Below are 23,111 nucleotides of genomic sequence, written 5' to 3'. Positions count from 1 at the left end.
TTGCATCAAATAATGTCTCGTCCTGTGATGCCATTTCCTACTGCTAGCTTGTCGGCTCCACGCAGTACCTTTCCCTCGCAAGCCCATATATAGCATTCCATGTGAACAAGATCTCTCAGTACATACACCCCTACTAAAATCAACATGCAACTAAGTGAGTTCTCAGGTATCTCAGAGGAATAATAGATATTGGACTCAACTGCGATCATCTTTGGATCAATGTCTCCATACCTTTTGTTATGCAGATTGGGTTGGTGACACCTTCGACATGAATTCCATATGTTCTTACATCATCTACTTTGCCCCATATCTCATTTCCTGGAGCTGCAAGAAGTAATCCATTGTTGCTAAATATCCACAGAATTTGAATATCGCATAATAGCCACAATAGTCATTGAAATACTTTAGCTAACACAACTACTCAAGGAACTTTATATTCATGCTTGATCCATCTCCAATGGTGCTCGTTGATAACATTAGCCCAATATATCTTTGTGCAAATCTAATATTTCACTTGCACATTTAGCACCTCACAATTGATTACAATTTTGTGGAGATCTAGTAACCAACAAGAATTTTGAGTTTCACACGTTCCATCCAATTATCAGTTTCTCGACCTTCTCACCAAAGTTCTTACTTCATTGCGCCACAAATTTTCAAGGGACAAGATTGGCGTTGTCTCTGCCACCACCATCTAGCAAGGACGTATTGGACTATTAATGTGATCCTCTCCATACCTCTTAGAGAAATTAGTTACAATTTAAATTCAATTTTAATCTTAAATTATAAATATCTTAGGGTTTGTTATTCCTTTGTACTCTATATTTCTCTTGTATAATTCACAATTGTCAATTGAATAAAACACTAATTTGTTCGCCTTTCCATATTCTCTTTATTTGGTTTTGGACTTTAGTTTTCAATATTAGTGATTGATGTAACTAGAGACAAAGCAATCTAAGTGTTAATTTGCTGAAGAATTGAAGGGATCATTTGGCATCACCACGTTGGGGTCGCATGGATGGGTTTCTATCATGTTAAATGGTTTAAATGCCTTTTGTTGTCTTAGTGATTTCTTTCCTTGATGCAGCCACCCTAGAATTAATTGAGTCCATACAAGCTTTCATAGCAATTAAAAAAAACAACAACAAAGTTGCAAGGAAAAAAATTATTACAATAATAATATAATAGTTTAAAATTGAAAATATTAAAAAAAAATAAAGTCAAGGAACAAGCAACCAAGTAGAGTGAAGACTGTAGCACATTGCACTAGGATCACGTTGAACCACTAGGACCAACAACTAGCACTAAATGAATATTTCTCAAAGGATCCTTCAACAGATACAATCTAAAATTCAAAGAGTGCAAGCTGGTTGACAATGGAGAAGAGCAGAGATGAAAAAGACAACTCACTAAGTTGTAGAAGATAGCAGTTGAATATGAGCTGAACGACTAGCTACATGAATTTGAAATTTGAATTCAACCTCCAAAATCCACAACAACAGCTAGCTCCTTTGTCTATATATTAATCAAATTTGAAGGATCAACTTGTAAGGAAGGAGTGCCAAAAAGAAAAGGTAAGGTCAGGCGAGCGAACCCCTTAATAGAAGGAACATCCTTAGCCAAAGAACTCTAGGTGGAGCCAATAGAATCAATTTGAAAGATCAATGTTTATAAATACCTTCATCAATGGAGCCTAAATAGAAGACACCCTAAGGTGTAGTATCCATCCTTTACCATTAAAGGGAAAAAAACTCACATGAGTAGTCAAGGGATTACTGCTTCCAAAGTTCATCGTGAGCATAATAGGTTGATATGTGAGTCCAGTAGTAGGTGGTACTAAGGGTGTGAAGCTTGGATAAGTCTTTTTTTTTCAAAGAATATATACCTGGGTAGAGCCTATAGAGACTTAGAGAATATCGAGGAGACAAACCTAAAGAGGCTTTTAGAAAGAATACTTGAAGGAACCCAGAGAGGCTTTGTGAAAGAATAATTAGGTTGAGCTTGCAAAGACTTAGAGAATATTAGGGAGGAAGCCTAAATTTCTTTAAGCACTTGTAACACATGCATGCCACAAATAGTAAATAAATTTGACAATCCCGTTGTAAATTATATATGTTTATTTTTTATATATTGTAGACACTTTGCTATTTTTTTTGTTAATAATAAAATAAAATGGAAATGAAACTATGAAACTACACTGGAAAATATTTCATAACAACTAAGATATTAATTTTGTCAATTTTTAATTAAAGAATATATGTTAGTGTTATAAATATATATCAGCTAAAGTAGTGCTAGTAAACTTGAGACCATAAACATGTTTGATGTCTTGGCATTTAAGGAATTGCATTCTCCTGCAATTAATTTCTCAACACTTGATGGCAGTTCGGGAATTTCTTGAAGCTTGGCACAATAGATCACATTAAGACTTGTCAGCTTAGTAGATTCTTTGATGTGTGTTGGGAGAGACACAAAGTTGTTCCATGATACTTTTAAGTCTTTCAAGTTAGGAAAATTGTAAATAATAACGTGAACATCTTTTTCGAATAGATCCATAGTTTGGAAATGTAATATCTCTAGTTTTGGGCAAGCTGAATGATAGTTTCCTTCCAATCTTCTAAATGACTCTCGAAGTCCATGACATCCTACGATTTTTAATGTGACAAAATTTGGCAACACTAACAAGCTACTAGGCAAATGTTCGAGTCCCAAACAAACATCCATGTCAAGATAGTTGATACACTGTTAAGCTAAGTGCAGGGAAATTAAAGGAGTATATGGATAACTTTTCTATCTTATTTTCATTGTCGGTATCTCTATTTATAGATGCATTTAGATAAATATCTATGGCTAATCATGAGCCAACTGTAGCAACACTAAAGCAAAGAAATAAAAAAATTGAAATAACAGAATCTGCATAATTGGCTATAACTGAATTTGGATATGCTATTTGCGATAATAGAATTGGGTGGGGAAGGTAGTGGAATCTTTTGTTGCTTGTCCCTTACATGTAGTCCTTGAGGTGGTTGGGCCTCTTAGTGATCCTTATGGGTCAGCTAGTGGATACCGTGATGTTGGAGTTGTTATCATTCCCCTCATCTGGGAAAACAACCTTGTCCTCAAGGTTGTAAGATTCTCGTAACTGTTCCCATTCTCCCACATGGTGTCTTCCGGGGACAAGCCCGACCATTGAACCAAGATGAGTTTGGTTGGTGACGAGGATGAAGTATCCCACTTCCAATCCAACATTGAGAGTGGTTCTATGATAGGATAGTTGTCCAAGTTCATGGGGGGGGGGGGGGGAAGGTGATCCAAAAGACCTGGGGGTGGTCCCTGGTGAAGTTTCAATAGAGAAACATGAAATACCAGATGAATCCGGGAAGAAGCAGGCAACTTAAGGCAATAAGCCACCTAACCAATGCGGTCCTCGACCTGAAAAGGGCTATAGTACCTTTTGGATAGTTTGGTATATTCAAGTGCAAGGGATGTTTGGCGGTATGGACAAAGTTTTGCATACACCCAGTCACCTATTGTCAATTGGACATCTTGATGATGTATATCAGCGACAATCTTCATAGCCATCTGAGCTTTAGGTACTTAACATTTGAGAGTGACATGAATTGTAGCCCGCATGGCTATCAATGTACCAATAACTTCTATAGATGACGTTCCTTGTATATACTGGGGAATGGATGGCGAAGGTTTGCCATATGTGACCTCAAAAGGAGTCAATCCTGTGCTGGAATGAATAGACATATTGTAAGACCATTTTTCTAGAGAAAGAAATTTGAACCACTGGATGGACAATCATGAACGAAGGTACTACTCCAGGATATGGTTGGGGACCTCTGTTTAGGCATCTGTTTGCGGGTGGTAGGAAGTGCTCACTCAGAGTTTTGTGCCACTCAAATGAAATAATTCTCGCCAAAAGGTGCTGATGAATAATGGGTCCCTGTCAGACACCAAGCTTCATGGGAACCCATGGAGCTTGCATACCATATCAAGAAACAGAATAGCCACTTTATAGGTTGTGTAATGTGATAGAAGGACACCAAAATGGGCACTTTTGGAGAACCTGTTGACAACAATGAGGATAGTGGTAAAGCCATTAGATGGCGGTAACCCTATAATGAAATCCAAAGATAGGTCCTCCCAAATTGAAGATGGGGTGGGCAAAGGTTGAAGCAAACCAGCAGGTTTCTTTTCTTTGTTTCGTACTTCGTATGTTGACAACTAGAGCAATGAGAAACGATTCAACAAACATCAGCCTGCATCTAGGACCAAACAAAGTTCTCCTGAAGATGGTGTATTGTTTTAGCAAAGACGATGTGGCCACCAAGTGAAGTGGTGTGGAATTCCTTTAAAAGAATAGAAGTAAAACGGGTTGTTAGAGGGTAGCCAAATCTTTCCCCGATGGAAAATAAGATCACTGTGGGTGGTGAATTTAGGTTGAGATGCTGGGTTTTGGTGGATTTGCTACAATAATTCCAAATATTTGGGGTCATTGAGAAGTGAATTGTGAAGCTGCTCCAAACACGTGACATTTGACAAGGATAAGGAGAGAAACAAAGTGTTCCCGACTGCCAGAATTATAGACAATGTGTCTGCGACAGTGTTGCTGGAGTTGGATTTGTATTTGATGTTATAATCATAACCTAACAATTTGGATAAATATGCTTGTTATTTAAGAGTTTGGATCACCTGCGACGATTTGTGAGGATGACGAAGGGGTGGTCCAACAACATTTGCGGATCACAGACATGATCGCGTGGAGCTTGTGAAGATAAGTGGAGGCCCATTGTATTCGAGAGTAGAATGCTTTGCTGTAATAAGCAATAGGGTGTGAATTTTGAAGGAGAATGACACCCATGGACGTGCCCGAAGCATCTGTCTCTAGGGTGAAGAGAATAGTGAAATCATGTGTGTCAAAAACAGGGGCTTCCATCATGAGTTGCTTTAGGTGATCGAAAGCTTATTGCGAAGTTGGTGACAAGGCATATTGATCTTTACGGAGGAACAACTTCAAAGGTTCAGCCACGACGGCGTACTGGTGAATAAATTTCCAGTAAAAGTTGGTTAAATCGAGAAAACCGTGCAGAGCCGAAGGAGAAGAAGGTGTAGGCCAATCGAGCATTGCCTATATTTTGGTGGGGTCCAGAGCAACTCCTTGTGTTGGCACTATGTGACCCAAGTAATGAAGCTACTGCTTAGCAAAAACACAAGAATTGGGTCTGCGATAGTGAAGCAAGAACTGTTTCCATATGCTTTGCATGTGATGATAAGGACGTGCTATACACCAAAGTGTCATAAAAAAATACTGCCACAAACTTTTAGAGGAAGGGTTTCAAAGTGTTGTTCATGGTGGCCTAAAAGGTTGATGGTGCCTTGCAGAGGCTGAAAGGCATGACCTTAAATTCATAGTGACCTTGATGGGTGTAGAATGCTATTTTATGAATGTCTTCATTGGCTATACGAATTTGGTGGAAGCCTTGTCGCAAGTCTAACTTAGAAAACCATGAATCTTGACCCAATTCATCCAGCTACTCATAAACTGTGGGCATGGGAACATGATCCTTCACCGTTATGGCATTGAGTGCGCGATAATTGATGCAGCATCGCCAGCTACCATCTTTCTTCTTGACGTGGAGTATGGGAGATGAGAAAGGGTTATGGCTTGGCTGTATTGAGCCTGCATCAAGCATAGTGGCTACTTGATTTCAAGTTTAGTCTTCTGTAAGTAGGGGTATCGATACAGTTTGACATTTATCGGTGTAGAGTTAGGTAGTAAATGAATATGATGGGTGATGGAACGAGTGAGTATACTTTGGGGTTAAATTATATAGGAATTTGTAATTTTTCTCTTCTAATTTTTCCTTTTTAAGCAAATAATTTTTAAATTAACATCATTTAAGTTTTTGTCTAGAGAATATTAAAAGTGATGAATTTATAATGCTTGATGAGTAAAAGAAAGTCCAAAAAACAGGATAATTCAGGAAATCTAGAATAACTAAGGAAAGCAGGACTAATTAAGGAAAGCAAGACTAATTAAGAAATGAGGCTAATTAAGAAAAAGAGACTAATTAAAGAAAGCATGCTAATTAAGGAAAGAATGATTAATTAAGGAAAACAAACTAATTCAGAAACCCACTAATCTGCACCTATAAAAGAAGAAGAGAGAAGAAGGAAAAGACACATAAAAATTTCAAGAGAATATAATTCCTTATAGAAGGTAAAGGCTAGAAAAAGGAAAAGTAATCATTGGGAGTCATTCATTCTCTTCATTCCCTTTCTTATCCTCTTCCCTTTTATTAAATATTCTCATTTTGCAATTGTAAAGCCTTCATGATAATGAGAGGCTAATCCCCTTTGATGGGAACTTGGTAGCCAACTACTCTTGATGTAATTTTTCTTCCTATCTATTTATGAATATTAGATTTGTATTATCTTTTCATGTGCTTAATATTATTGCTTGTGGCTTGATCACCCATTTGTATGGTAAGTTTTAGGGGTAGCATTGGGAAACATTATTTTCTAATAGAACTAGGAAATGGTATCTAAATAAAGTTATCACTAGGGATAAGTTGATATTTGTTTAACCTGTTATACATCTTTATTCTTAATGCAATTTACTATTTTAGCTCTGCAAAGGGATTTGGGAGAGCAAATAGATAAATTAGACTCTTTCATGTGGAGGACCACAGTTAGAGTAGAGAAAAATCATTAACATTACATCAAAGAGTAGTTCAGGTAAGCTAAGTTTCCAATATTCTCATCTCCTGAATTTCCTTCTATAATAATATTGGATTTTCTCATCTTTTCTACCTTTAATTAATTTAAATTCTTGTTTAATTTCTCCTCTTGTTTGATTTAATTTCCTGCCAATTTAAATTATTGTTTTTCTCATAACCTTTTCCAAACAATTTTCTTTAACTTCTTTTCTTAATCAAATATTCATCTACCTAAGTGCAAACAAAGTCCCTATGGATATGATACTTGAAATTTCGTTTTAACTTTACTACTTGAAACGAATTGATACACTTGTCAATTCATCAAGAACGAGTAAGGGAAAGGGAGTGAGATTCTCGGGATATATCATCGAATTGGCTGACGATGGAGTGTTGCGAGGAAGACAAAGTGTGGTCTTGGGTTATGACAAAAATCAAGAAAAAAAGTTGGCATCATTCTTACATTATCATCTAATACTTGGAGAACATCTTCATGATGCCATAATCATATTACTTGTGGTCTTGGGTTATAACATGTTATTACAAAAGTTATAATAAATGTTTTAAAATAAATATCTTTATAAATATATTCACGCTTGTTTGTAACTTAAATATATACATAATTTTAATACAAAATATTAATAATAAAAAGCATTTCAAATTTTATTTATAATTAATTATTAGTCTTTTTTCATAGAAAATAAATTACTAACATTAATTAAAAAAAATAGATTAGTTAACATTTGAAGTTATTGATTACAATAAAAAAAGGAATAAATTACACTAACTACAATAAAGTTTCATAAAATTACACAAATTTTTCCTATTTTTTTAGCTCTCACTAACACTCTTTAATTGTTTCAAAAATATTATATCCACGCCTTTTATATATTACACCGACCTTTTTTAATCATTTAAAACATATTACAAATATAGCAGGTTTTTATAAATGTTAAAACGATAGTGTTTGTATAATTTCACAAAATTTTGAGGGTGATTAATGTAATTTATTCAATTCAAAAAAATAACAATGAATACAAAAATAAGATGATGCTTGTATAATAATTTCTTTTATCTTATTTTGTTTTATTTAATAACAACTGAGAAATTCGCAAATTCTTGTACAAATAATTCTTTTATAATGACACATGGAATTAACCTATGCATTAAAAACTTCTCATAAAAATGTTATACCTAATTTAGAGGGAGACTGTGTTTGTTATTAACTCATAGCAAGATAATATTTGTAAAACTAAATTACTATAAATTTAAATTCAAAATGTTAAAATATGTTTTTCACTCTTATAAATATCAAAATATTCGAAATTTGTTCTTACAAAATTTTGAGTCTTTTTTTCGTCCTCGAAAAAATAAAATATGTTACTTTTCGGCCTAAATATAGGTTCAGGTATTTGAACCCATGTGTCTCTTTTTTATTGGTTCCATTGATGATTATGAGAGTGGATAATTTCTCGGGTTAAAAACCGCCACAAAATGAAAAAAAAAACCCACAAATTTATGAATCCCTCTTTCCTACTTCCTTCTTCCCTAACTTTCTTCATCTTCTTCGAATTTAAATAAACAATTTTTTTATCTTTATCTTTTTAAATGTTCTGTACAACTACAATGGTCATCACCACCTCGTTGACCTTGTCACCATCTTCTTCTTCTTCTTCTTTGAACTCCCCTTCCTTCCGAAAACCTAACACCTTTACTCCCAAAGTCAACATTATGAATATCAATTCCAATGTTCTATCGGAATCAAATGTCATCGACAAACTCAATAATCTGACTTTAGAATTCACCTCTTTCTTGGATTAGTCTAGTAGACAGAGAAGATGAAGAAAATTAGGAAAGAACATTAAGGAATAGAGATTTACATATTTGTGATTTTTTTCCACTATATTTTGTGGCTGTTTTAACTCCCAGGAATCACTCACTCCCATAGTCATCAATGAAACCAATGAAAAAATAACACGTAGATTCAGATACCCGAAACTACGTCTAGGCCAAAAAGTAAAATATTTCAATTTTTCTAGAAGGAAAAAATACTCAAAATTTTGTAGGAACGGATTTCAAACATTTTGATATTTATAAGAATGAAAAACATATTTTAGTCTATAATTCAAGTTTTACAAAATGTTACGTAGACTTGGATTCATCCAAGCCTAGTTTTGGATCAAAAAACAACACATTTTATTTTTACAATGACAAAAAACATACCGAAAAATTTGGAGGGACGAATTCAAAACTTTTTGATAATTATAGGGATGAAAAACATATTTTATCTAATTTAAAAACACATTCGAATAAAGCATAATACAGATAAAGATATATCAACAAGTATTACACAAGTGATAGCGACTTGTATCTTTTAGTCAAACAATCCATGATTTGAATCTTGATTGATTTTTGGATATGAAATAAATCATGTTGAAAAAAAAAATCTAACTTACATGCACTCACAATTAGATGTTTCAGAACCACCATCTATCATTCCGATCAACAATCAACAATTACACTGACATGTGAACAATCAAACATATACTCATTGACAACCTAACAAGAATTAACATTGTTATCCTTAATTTAAGAGATCTAATTATGAAATATAACATTCTTCTAAATCAATTTAAAATATTTATTTTTTCACATGTCATATTATCAAATGTTGAAATCACAAATGAAAAAGTAGTCGTCAATTACCTAATAATTTATTGTGCAACGCTACCAAATCTAGTTAAAAAAATTACTTTCTTAATATATAATAGTAGTACTTCTTGGATTTATCACACTACGTGATTTCCAATTTACTTCTCTGTCGTGGCCTATACTTTATTTATTTAACACCCTGTGTGTAGAAACAAACGCACTGATAGCTAGCCAGCAAAGATGGAAGAGCACTCATCAGCAGCACCTCACATATTGGCTTTAACCTTTCCAGCAGAAGGCCACATCAAACCCATGTTTAACCTAACCAAACTTCTCTCCCAAAAAGGCCACAGAATCACCTTCGTCAACACACGCCACAACCACAATCGCCTCCTCCAATTCACAGACTTACCCTCATTTCACACCCAATTCCCCAATTTCAACTTCGCAACCGTCAACGATGGAGTGCCCGACGGCCATCCTCCGAACGATTTTAGCGTAATGGTGTCTCCGGCCAGCAGGTCCAAGGTTGCCCTAGAGTTCCGGGAGTTGTTGTCGAGCCTCGTCGAGAAACGTTGTCTGTGGGGCCCACCTTCTTGCATGATTGTCGATGGAATGATGTCAACGATTGCTATGGATGCTGCTGAAGAGTTCGGGATTCCGGTGCTAACTTTCCGCACGTACAGTGCCACTTGCACGTGGGTTACGATTCACATAAGCAAAGTTATTCGGGAGGAAGCGGTGGATATGCAGGATCCAGGTTAGTTAATAAATTTGAAGTTTCAATTATAGCCTATTTTTCTTTTCTTTTATTTTTTTATTATCCAAATTTAAAGTTTTACTAATTTATGCGAGATACAAATACTCTCTCTATATGTAAATTTCTAATTTATACCAAACAAATCATTTATGTTTTAGCTTTCTTTGGTAAACATATTTATTTTATAGATATTAATTAGTTAGACTTTTAATTTTTAATTTATAAAAGTATAATTAAAAATATTAGCAACACACTATTTTAAATACATTTTTTATTATTAAATCAATTTTTGTTAAAATTTACATTTTTTTTATAAATCTCTCTTAATTTTATAGGAGTAGTTAATAACACACGGGAGTGAGATGCATATTGGAAACTGTTGAACCAACAATAAGTTAATCATTGTGAATTTTTAAATTACATGGGTTGAGTAAAGAATCTTTTGCTTCTGTTTTCTTGCTTTGTCTTTTCTCCTTTTCGTTTTTGAAGCAATAAAAAAGCAACGAGTTTTAAAATATTTGTTGAATATGTAATTCCCGTGTAGTCGGCCTGTGCCGACAATTCGGTTAATTTCAATTAAATTGATCATATGCAATGATTCTAATCAAAATGTTTAGCTTGTACAACTATTCCAATTTAAGTTCAAACTAATTAAATTCAAAGAATTGTAATACTAATCAAAATGTTTACTTATAATCACATCTATTTGATCTATACAGTAATATAAAATATAGACCATTACTCTTATTCTTTCCACACACTTCTGTATTTTCATTTTTAGACTGTTTTATACATGGATACATCATTTAAGTATCATTCTTTTTGGAAAAGACAAAACAATTCGTATATCAGAAAACAAAATATAACCACAAGGAGTGGCAATCCCAAACAAGAGTTACAGAAAACAAAACCAAGATATAAGTATCATTTAATCATATTTTTCTAATATCTACTTTATATAATTATGTTAGTAAGAGGATGCCAATTCCTTATTTATAATCAGTTTTCAAAGTGATTGATTGAGTTTAATTTAGTATATTAACAAATTATTCAATAAATGTTTTAATATATGTTGGATTATAAAATATTAAAAAAATGATTTTAAGTAAATATTTGTAATTGCTAAGAAAAAGTATAAATTTATATGTTTGGTCACATTGAATAATTGATTTGCAACCTAAAATGTAGTTTGAATTGACAATTTTGAATAAGTTATATGTGTTAGATAAAAGATATATTCTAAATTTTAATACAAACTTATTTTTAGAATAAAAATATTTAAACATAAGTCACTTCGCTTCAGAGTAATTTTAACTAAAATCAATATTTTACAAAATCCATTTTACATATACCCACCTAATTAAAAACACACCCAGTATTAGCTTAATTATTTAATTTGCTAATTATCTGTCTATTATTGTATGTAGAACATATAACAATTTTAATGCGTGATTGTTTAATATAAAATACAAAGCGGGCTTAGTGCAAACTGCAAAGCAGAGTTCCTTAAAAGTTAATAATTTTTCCTTTTTCTTAGAATTTCCAATTAGTGCAAAATTTTAATAAAAAAAATATAATTCTTGTTAGTTTCCTGGCAATATTAATTTATGTTAATTTACAAATCATTAAATAGGAACATATGTAGTGAGAGAATAATTTTTATATAAAAATGAAAGAGATAAATCTAAGCAGATAATCATACATAAATAACAAAGATTTAATGTATGTAACTTTTTAAAAATTCCGGCTTATATAATATATATTACCGAACAAACAAGTTTGCATTAATAGGTTTCTTTGATTGCTGTAAAGAAATTAAAATGGATTTCTTTGATTAATAAATGCTAATCACATACATGATATTCAAGAAATCCACTTTTTGTACAGCAATTAGCATTTATAGAATTAAAAACAATGAGAGAAGTCTACCTTCGGGTCAACATTTAATGAAATTTGGTAATATTTAATTTGATATAGAAACTTTCTTCGATTCTTGATGATTAGTCTAGTAGCACTTTACTCTTATTATGCTTAGAAGCTTGACAAATTTCATTAACTTGTACATAAAATGCAGAAGATATAGATAAGGTGCTATCAAGCATCCCAGGATTAGAGAATTTATTGAGAGATCGTGATCTTCCATCTGTCTTCAGATTGAAACCTGGAAGCAATGGCCTTGAATTCTACATCAAAGAAACCCTAGCCATGACTCGAGCTTCTGGTCTTATACTCAATACCTTTGACCAGCTAGAAGCCCCCATCATCACTATGCTAAGTACTATATTTCCCAAAGTCTACACCATTGGCCCTCTCCACACTCTCATCAAGACTCAAATCACAAACAATAGTTCATCATCCCTTCATTTGAGAAAAGAAGACAAAATTTGCATAACATGGCTTAACCATCAAAAGGAAAAGTCAGTTTTGTATGTTAGCTTTGGCACTGTAGTGAAGCTGTCACATGAGCAGTTATTAGAATTTTGGCATGGTTTGGTGAATAGTATGAAGCCTTTCTTGTGGGTTATGAGAAGAGACTTGATCAATAGAGAAGGTATTATGGAAAACATTAATGTACCTATAGAACTTGAGTTAGGGACTAAAGAGAGGGGTCTTTTAGTGGATTGGGCCCCACAAGAGGAGGTTCTGGCCCACCCTTCAGTAGGAGGGTTTTTGACACATTGTGGTTGGAATTCTATATTGGAGTGTATTGTTGAAGGTGTGCCTATGCTATGTTGGCCGTTGATGGCTGATCAAACGGTCAACAATAGGTGTGTGAGTGAGCAATGGGGGATTGGAATTGATATAGATGGAACCTATGATAGGTTGGTTATTGAGAACATGGTGAAGAATGTGCTGGAGAATCAGATAGAAGGACTCAAAAGGTCCGTGGATGAGATTGCGAAAAAAGCCCGTGATAGTATCAAAGAAACTGGTTCTTCTTATCATAATATAGAGAAAATGATAGAGGACATAATGTCAATGAAGATAAGGAAAAAGTATTGAGTAGAACATATGTTTCTTTTTGTAGAAGAACAATGATGAAATGTGCTTTCTTTTAACTGCAATCTAACAATACCTATTATATATGTAATAATTTTTAACTTAAAGCTTAAATATTTTTCTCTTATCATTCTTCATATAATGTGTTTTCTTTTTCCCTTTTGGTTCCGTTGTTTATTTGTAAATAGGCTATACAGTACTTCCTTATTGTCTTAAGGTTTCCACTTTGAAATCTGTGTTATTTTGCTAATTTTAAGTCATGCAAACTACTCTAACTCTCTAACAATACTAGCTAGACCCGATCCTTATGAGTTAGTAAAATCTAGTGATATCACAATGAGATTTCAACTATAACCAGCACACAAATTCCCATTATAGTCCTGCAAGCTTTATTTAAGAGTAGCTCTACCTAAGAAAATAAATGTAATATTATTTGGTAAAATAAATTGTATTTCAAAGAATTGTTTACCAAAGTTTTAGCAAATGCTCCCCTGAAATATATATGAATATCTCAAAATAATATAGAAACCTACATAATTAAACACGGTGCAATGCCAACCAAAAAGGACATTGCACAAACCAAATATAACCACATGCATTTAATTCTTACAAGCAAGATTATTAAACTAAGAGTTTACACAGAATCGTGAAAGTTTCATAAATTCGACTCGTGGACTCAACTCGTATATTCGTAAGAGTCTACTTCATCTAAAAATAATAACATAATATTTATAAATAACATATTAATTAAACATTTCAACAATATAGTAAAGCAACACATTAAATTGTAAAGTTCAGAATATTTGAATAACCAAGTCTAGTAATAATATGTCACTACTAGATAATAACTTAGAAACATTATAGTAGTGATAGATCATTCTCATCGAAAGTTTGATGTTATTGAAGAACAAGAGTTTGATATTTTTAAATGTGAAAATTTCGTATTTGAGAATAACACACTAAATGAAGATATGTTGAAAGCTAGACAGACAGAAAATAATTCAAAATAACTTATATTTTGATTTAATTTTTTTAACTTGTTAAAGTGGTAAACTCGAGAGTCTATCGAGTCTACTTAGAGTTTATAGAATTTGTCCAGAGTCTAAAAAAAATTACTCAAGAATCGACTCATAAAAGATAAGTGAACCCGTAAACTCGTAAGAATTAACAATTTAACTCGAGAGTTTGATAATCATGCTTACAAGTCTAATCAACAATGTAACAAGGGCTACATACTATAGAATGTGACCGTGTATAATCCAAAATGATTTTTTTGTGGTATATAATATAATCTAAAATGATTCAGTACAACATACAGCCGATAACAATATTAATTAACGCTTTAAAACATGACTTACTCTAATCCTGGAATAAATTCTCTTATAAGATTATGTTACATAATTTATTTACAAAAATACGTATATTAATATGCATTTTAGTAAGAAATTAAATATACATAATATAAATCGATAAATTGTAAGAAATTAAAAAACGAGATAAATATTGAATAATACTCAAGCATCATCAAAATGTGAAATGTATTGAATCTGAGGTGTTACAAACTATAAGTCAAATAAAAGTCATAATCATGATGAATCCTATAGCAGATGCTAGAAAAGAGGTAACCAAAATACATCATCATGTGAGCTGAGAGGGTCAAATCAAAATACAACAAAATATAAACTCCTAAGCTAGCTCACTAAACATCTAACTCTAATATTGGGAGGCTTCGATATATAGGATCCTCCATAGAGCTTAAGATGTTAATCATTGACTACTGGTGTGGACTTTTGGTCAAATAAGTTATTTTTTTATTTGTAAAAATTAAATGTGATAAATTTATAATATTTACACACTCTATTCAACTAGCTGAACTAAAATTTCTTAATATTTGATAAATTAAGTTGAAAATACGTCTCTCGGAGTATAATATAGAGTCTTTAAAACATGTACATAATTGGCAGGCGAAGCTCTACTGTCAAGTCGGTGGGGGAGTATGTGAATGTCATGTTATCTTTAATAAAAGTCTTAATATGTATTATTAAACTTTCATTCTTCAACCTATTTTTTGAATATTAGCTTAAACAACATAGTATTTTGATTGTCCTATAATGTCAAGATATAATAAATACACCACTATAGGTTGATAGAGCATTATTTAACATGGATTAGTGGTTCAGTTTTCACATATTTTATATGTTTTTATGATTATTTTTTACCTCTTAATTGAGTTTTGTTAGATTGGACTTCATCAGGCTCAAGTGTTAAGTTTTAGTAAATTTTTCATTTTTTTTTCACCTTTTAACATTCTTTTCATGTATAGGTCATAACTTTTCTCACATAGATCTGATTTAGTTGATTTTGATCTTTTTTGGAAGCTAAGGAGGAGTTCTATATTTTCGTGTCTCATGAGCCTAAGCTAATTGAGAAGTTTCAGGGGTCAAATTTAAGCTACAAAGTTATTGTCCTGTACTTGAATTTTTTTTTTTTTTTTGTAATTAGGGGCCAATTGTATTTTTAATAGGATTGATTTTAGGGACTCAAGTGAGTATGTAACACTATTTTATTACAAGAGAGCCTCCCAAAAACATCACCACTTCCACATGGTATTCCAAAAGGACTTAAGTATTCATGAAACACTTCATTAAGATATTAACATGAATAACACAATTACAATCAATCACCCAAGTTCTTTGATCCTCACAAAGTGTATCTCTTATGGGTGTGAAAATAAATTGGTTTGAACCGAACCATTTTTGAAATGCATCAAATTGGATTGGTTTCTTAACTGATTTTGATTTATTAAATAAAATTGAATTGGTTTTTTAAATCTGTTTGGTTCAAACCCACTACTAGAAAAATGCAATTTAGCAATCGAAATTAGCGATCTAAAAACTTCGCTGTTAGCGACCAAAGTAGCGACCACACAGTTAGTGATGCATCTCGCGACTTAATTTGCGATCGAATTTGATAATAATGACTAACTTGTGTCAGCGACTGAATTAGCGACCAAAATTAAAGGTCGCTGAAGATTTCGGTGGCTATTTCGGTTGTTGTATATGTAAAAAACAAAAATACTTTAGCCAGCAAAGTAGCGATCAATATATAGTTGAAGATAGTAACCGAAGAGGTTTCGGTCGCAATACCAAGATTATAGCGACCGAGCATAATTCAGTTGCTATGCATATTTCTGTTTTGAGATTAGCGTCCGAATTAGCAACTGAAATCTCCTTTTTCTGCATCAGTGAAGTAACCAAATTTTTATTTATTACAAATTGTAATAAATATATAATATACTTAAATATATTTTATACTAAAAATTATGGAAGTTAGTATATTAGTAATATTTTTCAATTAAGAAAATAATATTTACATTATTTGATTAAGATAAATAAGCCATGCTTATCATTAGTCTTTCAATTTGTGTTTTTTACAAAATAAATATTTAAAAATGATAATAAATACCTTTTATATTTTGAAAATATATGATAATCAAAATTTATAAAATTAAGTAATTCAAAATATAAGGTATAAGTGTAACACCAATTATTCAATAAGTTTAAATATGACATAAGTAAAATTTATGCATTGATGAAGATCCAATTTGACTTTAGTACAACATGTGCAATGAGCAAGGCCCAATAAGATGCAATGCCTAACATATGCATTCACTAAAATCCCAAATTTACTTTAATTTAAGGCTTAATTGCAAAATATGTCCCCCTATTTTACCTATAGTTTCACTAAATTAGTCTTTCTATTTTCTTAATTCACTATTTGAGTCGCTGATTTTAACTAGGGGTGGATAAACAAACTCGGGTCCATGGATCGGATAGCAAGGCCTGTGGTTCACGCAGGCCACAAACCATTTTTTTTTTATAAAATGCATGGCTATGCAAGATTTTGGGTCCGTCCAGCATAATCCGCAAGCTGTGTGGGTTTGGACGACGGGGTTCATGGGTTGATTCGCAAACCCACAACTACTAATCAAGGCCAACCCAAACCAAATTAATCCTAAAATCCTAATCCAAAATTTCTTTTCATTTATGTTGAAAATTTATTTGATTGTGTTAAAATTTTTGTAATTGAGTATTTGTTAGAGATTTATTAAGATTTAAAAATATATATATATATATATATATATAATTGAGTGTAATTGAATTTTTTTAACAGAAAAAACTATATTTATTTTCAAATGTAAGTGTTTCTTTAAAAACTAGACTCACGAGGCGGGTGCAGACCAATGTATTAAGTTCGTGTAAAAGTGCGGGGTAGGTTGCTACCAATGTGGGCTTACGCGGGGAGAGTCGGTCCACTTACCCACTCCTAATTTTAACTGTTGATGGTTAAATTTCAAACATTGATTATAATAAAAAGTTGATTAACATTTTCTTAAAAAAATAAAAACTTTAAAAATGCTTGAGGAAGGACAAAAATCATGATGTTTAGAATGAGAAACACACTCCTTTATGACGACATCTAAATGTTCATTTGAATATTTTGTGCAAAATATAATATTAATATAAATTTTATGCAAACATAGTTCAAATTCAATTTTTTTATTTATTATATTTTTATAATCTTATATATTATCTTTTAAAATATAACATATAAGATTAAATTCTATTTTCACATAAATTAGAATATGTATATTTATATAAGTTTTTTTATTTTATATATTATATTTATCTTTTAAAATAATGTTTCTGATTTAATGACAACATTTTTTTATCTATATTAAGAAATTCATATTATTTATTGTAATATAGATAACAATACTGTCAATAAATTACATAAATAAATATTTTAAAAATAAAAAATATTCTCATTTTATTTAAGTACATTTATTTACTATATAATTTAATTCTTTTAAAAAATAACCACTTGATTAAGTAAAGTTAAATATAAATAAAAAATACTGTTCTAATAAATAATAAAAATATCTTAATCTTAATATATGTAAAAAATACTATTAGAATATGTATATGTATATAATTTTTTTTTATTTTATATATTATATTTATTTTTTAAAATAATGTTTCTGATTTAGTGACAATGTTTTTATCTATATTAAGAAATTCATGTTATTCATTGTAATATAGACAAAAATACTGTCAATAAATTACATAAATAAATATTTTAAAATAGAAAACATTCTCATTTTATTTAAGTATGTTTATTTACTATATAATTTAATTCTTTTAAAAAATTAACCCCTTGATTAAATAAAGTTAAATATAAATAAAAAATAATATTATAATAAATAATAAAAATATCTTAATCTTAATATATGTAAAAAATATTATTCACATAAATTAGAATATATATATATATATATATATATATATATTATATAAGTTTTTTTTATTTCATATATTATATTTATCTTTTAAAATAATGTTTCTGATTAAGTAATAACATTTTTTTATCTCTATTAAGAAATTCATATTATTTATTATAATATAGATAAAAATACTGTCAATAAATTACATAAATAAATATTTTAAAAATAAAAAATATTCTCATTTTATTTAAGTACATTTATTTACTATATAAATATTTTCTTCCGAGATAATGCCTATAGTGTTACAGCTGTTAATGTTCCGATTTGTGTTGATTTTGCTATGAAAGGAGGGAGAAAATAAATCTAATATCTGCTTGCATTATTGTTTGTTGTTGCTAAATTTTGAGGAATACTCTGTTAATTTTTCCATTTCAGTATTCTTTCCTTGGGCGTTAATTAACTAGTTTAAACTCTGAAGTAATTGCTTGTTTGATTAAATTTATTTTGAATGAATAATCTCATTTTTTTTCAACTTTTTTAGAAAGCTTTTAAAAAGTAAGTATTTTCTAAAAATAGTCCATTTCCTAACAAGAACTAAACTAGTCTTAGTGAGATTGTAGTGTCCTTTCCCTGCAGTTGCAGATTATTCTTTTATGATTATGTTCTCGTGTTCCTTTTTTTTTCCCTAAACCAACCTATTTATCCCTTATAGGAATGCTTCCCATGGCTTAAAACTTCTGCTGTGTTAAGTAATAACATAAAATTTGTAGCTTATATCTATATCTTTCATGTCTGTCTTTTATGGTTGGCCCCCTAACCACCTAACCATCAGGTTAGTGTAACACAGATTCCCACGATTCTTTTATATATATATATATATATATTCTCGTTACAACTGCATTGCTCTTATTTTGTTAGGTCTTTGTACACCCATCATTTAATAAGTTTAGATAAATCATACTTAGGCTAGAATATTTACTTTGAAAAACTATGAAACTCATATCTCTGCTTAATTAGAACAACAACCATACAATCCAAGTGCAATTATTTAAATTGCATATTATATTGTTCACAATTGTATTTTGCAATTCAATCATTACAAACCAGAGTACCTTCTTATTTCATCCAGTTTTTTATATTAAATTAGAACCTACTCTTTTGAAGATAGTTAAATATCATAGAGTATTTTTAAATATAAGTTTATATATTAAAGTAATTCTACTTTTTTATAGTTTTAAAAATATCACTACTACAAAAGTCATTTTTTAAGACGCGTGTTCTAAGGCGGTTGTTTAAAACCGTCTTAGAATATGAAGCGGTGACAATTTTGTAATAAAAGAGAAAAATTTTGTCTTTAACGTCATACATTCTAAGGCGGTTATAGACGACCGTCTTAGAATGTCCTTCAGTGGCAATTTTGTAATTACCAGAAAGTAAGACAACGACGTTTTTACGAAAGATCGTCTTTGTATATCTTTTTACTTTTTAACCTAGCCCACGAAGGTTCTTTCGTTCTTACACCGCTCTCTCATCCGTGGTCGCCCTCTCCTTCAACTGCAGTCTTACGCCGCTGTTTCGTTCTTACGCCGCCCTCTCCTTCAACCGCAATCTCTTGGAAACAAAATCCCCCATCACACAGTGTCTCCCAACGCCACGAAGAAGAGGAAAAGCCACAAAGAAAGTCATATCAAGGACACTGATGCTTTTCCTTTTGGGACTGTTACTTCAAGGTATGTTCTCATGCTTTTCTTCCATTTCATTACCTTCTCAACCAGCTAAAATATTTGACTAAAACTTATGCATGTTGTGGGTATTTCCATGGGCACGACAAACTAACATATGGAGTTAGCAAGGGTTAACAACTTTATTGGCTCCAGCAACGAAAGTGGGTCTCTTTAATTTTGTGGATGGTTCCAGCTAAAATCTTGATGGGGTTGAAGTTTTTTATTTTCTTTAATTTTGAGTGCCTATTTTTTTTAAAGGAACCCGATATTTTTTTCTCGACTGCAGGTATCACATTGTAATAATCAGCTTTTATGTGCCTTTTTATTTGAACTAGTTTCTGGATTCTAATAATTATGTAATATTTGCATTTGTGGATAATAGGGATAGGATTACCTTGATTTTTAAAATATATGAAGACTATAAGCATTATTCTTCTGTTAAATAACGATACACATGTACATCAAGTATTCTATTCATAGAGCTTTTTTGTATTTATTTTTTCAAAGTTTAATATCCGACTTCTCCATAACTTAATTAAGTATTATATGTTTTTTGTGTGCTTTGTTGCTAATGTCATGATCCTCTGTTTTCCTTTGCTGCCTAAACAGTTAATAACTGAAGAAGCAATGCTGTTAAGTTTCTTATAGTTCCATTGTTGTATAGGCTGAAGTGACTCAGCGGTTGACTAGTGCAAAAGAGTCATCAAGTAAACCTGCATTGCAGAGTCATGAGGATCTTGCAAAGAAACTTTAGGTAACTGATTGGGACATTATATTGTTTGTTTCTGTGTTGGTTTTATCGCTCATGGAAAGCTACAATTCTTTTAGTTACTTTGGTAATCTTTCTTGTCTGTGAGTTTAGATTCTTGAAGGTTCACTAATTGAGTTGTACTCTAGGAATGAATGGGGAGCTTTAATGGATTACAATCATGGATCCCCCATGCCCCTATCATGTGCTAAGTTCTTAATTTCATTTTCATGTACTTTTTTTTTGTAATGAATAAAACTCTGTTCTAACTTTGTGAATCATTCGTTCAATTGTATTTCATATAATGTGATTCAATCTTGTTCTCTTTTCTCAATGTCTTTAGTTGCACTTGGAAAGTTGGATCTAAGGTTGAACTTATTAAAATTAAGAGACATTATTACGTAGATTTAGGAATATAAGTATATGGTTATGTGCATTCTTTAGAATCCTGAACCTAATGCAGACTTGCTAAGTGAGAGTGCTTACACAATTAAAGCTCTTATTTAATAATTCATAAAATTATAGTTACAAGGTATTAAGACTAGTTACTATACTGCAACATTTGAACGTTCATCTAATGTGTGAGGTTAAGATTTCAAGTGAGTGAATTTAGGAACAAGGGAGTATAGGATCTTGATTTATATTTTCCACCTTGAGTCATTGTGTTTCTTGAGTATTTGAATATTTGATTAGTCCAAATGTCTTTCATAGGCTATTGAATATTTGATTAGTCCAAACCGTCTTAGTATATTGCACCTATTATGCCGGTTATTTTACAACCGGCGTAAAAAGCTATTTTCGCATGTCATATACAACGACGGTTCATTGCCAACTGTCGTAAAATGCGTGACATACAACGATGATTCATGGCCAATCGTCGTAAAACGCATGAACATACAACGACGGTTCATAGACAACTTTCATAAAAAATCTTATTTAAAACGACGATTCATAAAACCGTCTTTAAAATACTTGCGCCTTCTACAACGGCGGCTGTTACGACGGTTCAAAACCGACGTTAAAATAACTATTTAACCGACTTAAAATGTCGTATTTGCAGTAGTGTATTTATATATGATTTTTTTTTAAAATGTAATCTAAAAGAATATATCTCATTTTAAATTAAATATTTTAAAGTTACATGTTTTTATTTATTCTAAAATTAAAAAGTGCTAGTAAGATATTTGAAATAATTGTTAGTATTAAAATAAAAGTGTGACCAAAATATGCTATTTGATTACCAATGGATGTCTAAAAATGGCATAAAAACAGTTTTATTTGTCCTAGTAAATAGTACTTCGATCCTCAATATTAAAACGAGTCATTTACGGCTTTACTTTTCTTAAATATTTATATCTAGCTAAATTTTTTTAAATATAATTTGAGCTCTCTAAACTCTATGCATGCAATATTCCAATGCTAGCAGATAAATATTTATAAACTATGTGCCCTGTCCTAGCCTATGCTATTCTTATTTGAGCAACCTTTCTTCCCCATTTATAAACTCTTTTCTTTATATGTGAAACTTATTCTACGAAAAAATTAAAAGAAATTGCTATATTATATTTGTACAGAAATAATAAAATTCACACCAAGGTTGTTATAGGGACTTAATCCTTTTTGCATTGAAAGAAGATATTGTATATCTTACATTGAACACAGACACACACACACACCCTTGTCCCATTATTTAAACATAAAAAAAAGATATTGGATATCTTACATTGAACACAAACACACACGCACCCTCTTTGTTCGTGTTTTGTTTTGTTTTTTTTTTGGAACCTTGTATATATATATATATATATTATTATCTCTGCACACTTTGGTGTAGTTGGTTCCCTTTCTTTTTGATTGAAAATTTTCTATTCCCCTTTTCGTTAAAAAAAATAACAATTTGAAGTTATAAATTGAGAATGATCGAGTTCATGGGTTTGTAAAGATAAAGGCAAAGATTTTAAATAAGATTTTACAAAATTTTATAATTCATATTGTTTTAATGTTTTGAGTTTATTTCATCCCATGAAAAACTTGTATGAAAAGTTTTTTTTCCCATGTGTTACATTAAATTTGATGAACTAACTGAAAAATTAGTTGAAAATTAAAATTAATTAATAACTTAAAGTTAACTAATGAATCATAAGTTAAGAAGAAATTAGTCAAAAACTAACCTACATATATATAGTTGTCTGTTTCTGCATTTTGTATGTTCAAGTTT

The 23,111-nt window shown here is 31.1% G+C and overlaps 1 protein-coding gene across 1 annotated transcript; it reads left to right on the top strand.

Annotated features, from left to right (window-relative positions):
• The first annotated feature begins 9,534 nt into the window (after positions 1–9,534).
• Positions 9,535–13,196, top strand: LOC114406238 (7-deoxyloganetic acid glucosyltransferase-like). The gene is made up of 2 exons (XM_028368886.1): positions 9,535–10,137; positions 12,212–13,196. The coding sequence occupies exons 1-2, from the start codon at positions 9,618–9,620 to the stop codon at positions 13,138–13,140; spliced, it is 1,449 nt and encodes a 482-aa protein (XP_028224687.1). The 5' UTR covers positions 9,535–9,617; the 3' UTR covers positions 13,141–13,196.
• Positions 13,197–23,111: the final 9,915 nt, after the last annotated feature.

The sequence above is a fragment of the Glycine soja genome, chromosome 3 (genome assembly GCF_004193775.1).
Source record: "Glycine soja cultivar W05 chromosome 3, ASM419377v2, whole genome shotgun sequence".
NCBI lineage: Eukaryota > Viridiplantae > Streptophyta > Magnoliopsida > Fabales > Fabaceae > Glycine > Glycine soja.
This window is presented reverse-complemented; position numbering and strand designations above follow the sequence as displayed.

What these genes read in the sequence shown, in the direction of transcription:
- LOC114406238 (XM_028368886.1), top strand. Translation starts at nt 9,618, where the DNA reads ATGGAAGAGCACTCATCAGCAGCACCTCACATATTGGCTTTAACCTTT. An exon ending in GGTGGATATGCAGGATCCAG is followed by an intron (nt 10,138 to 12,211) that starts GTTAGTTAATAA and finishes CATAAAATGCAG; the next exon opens with AAGATATAGATAAGGTGCTA.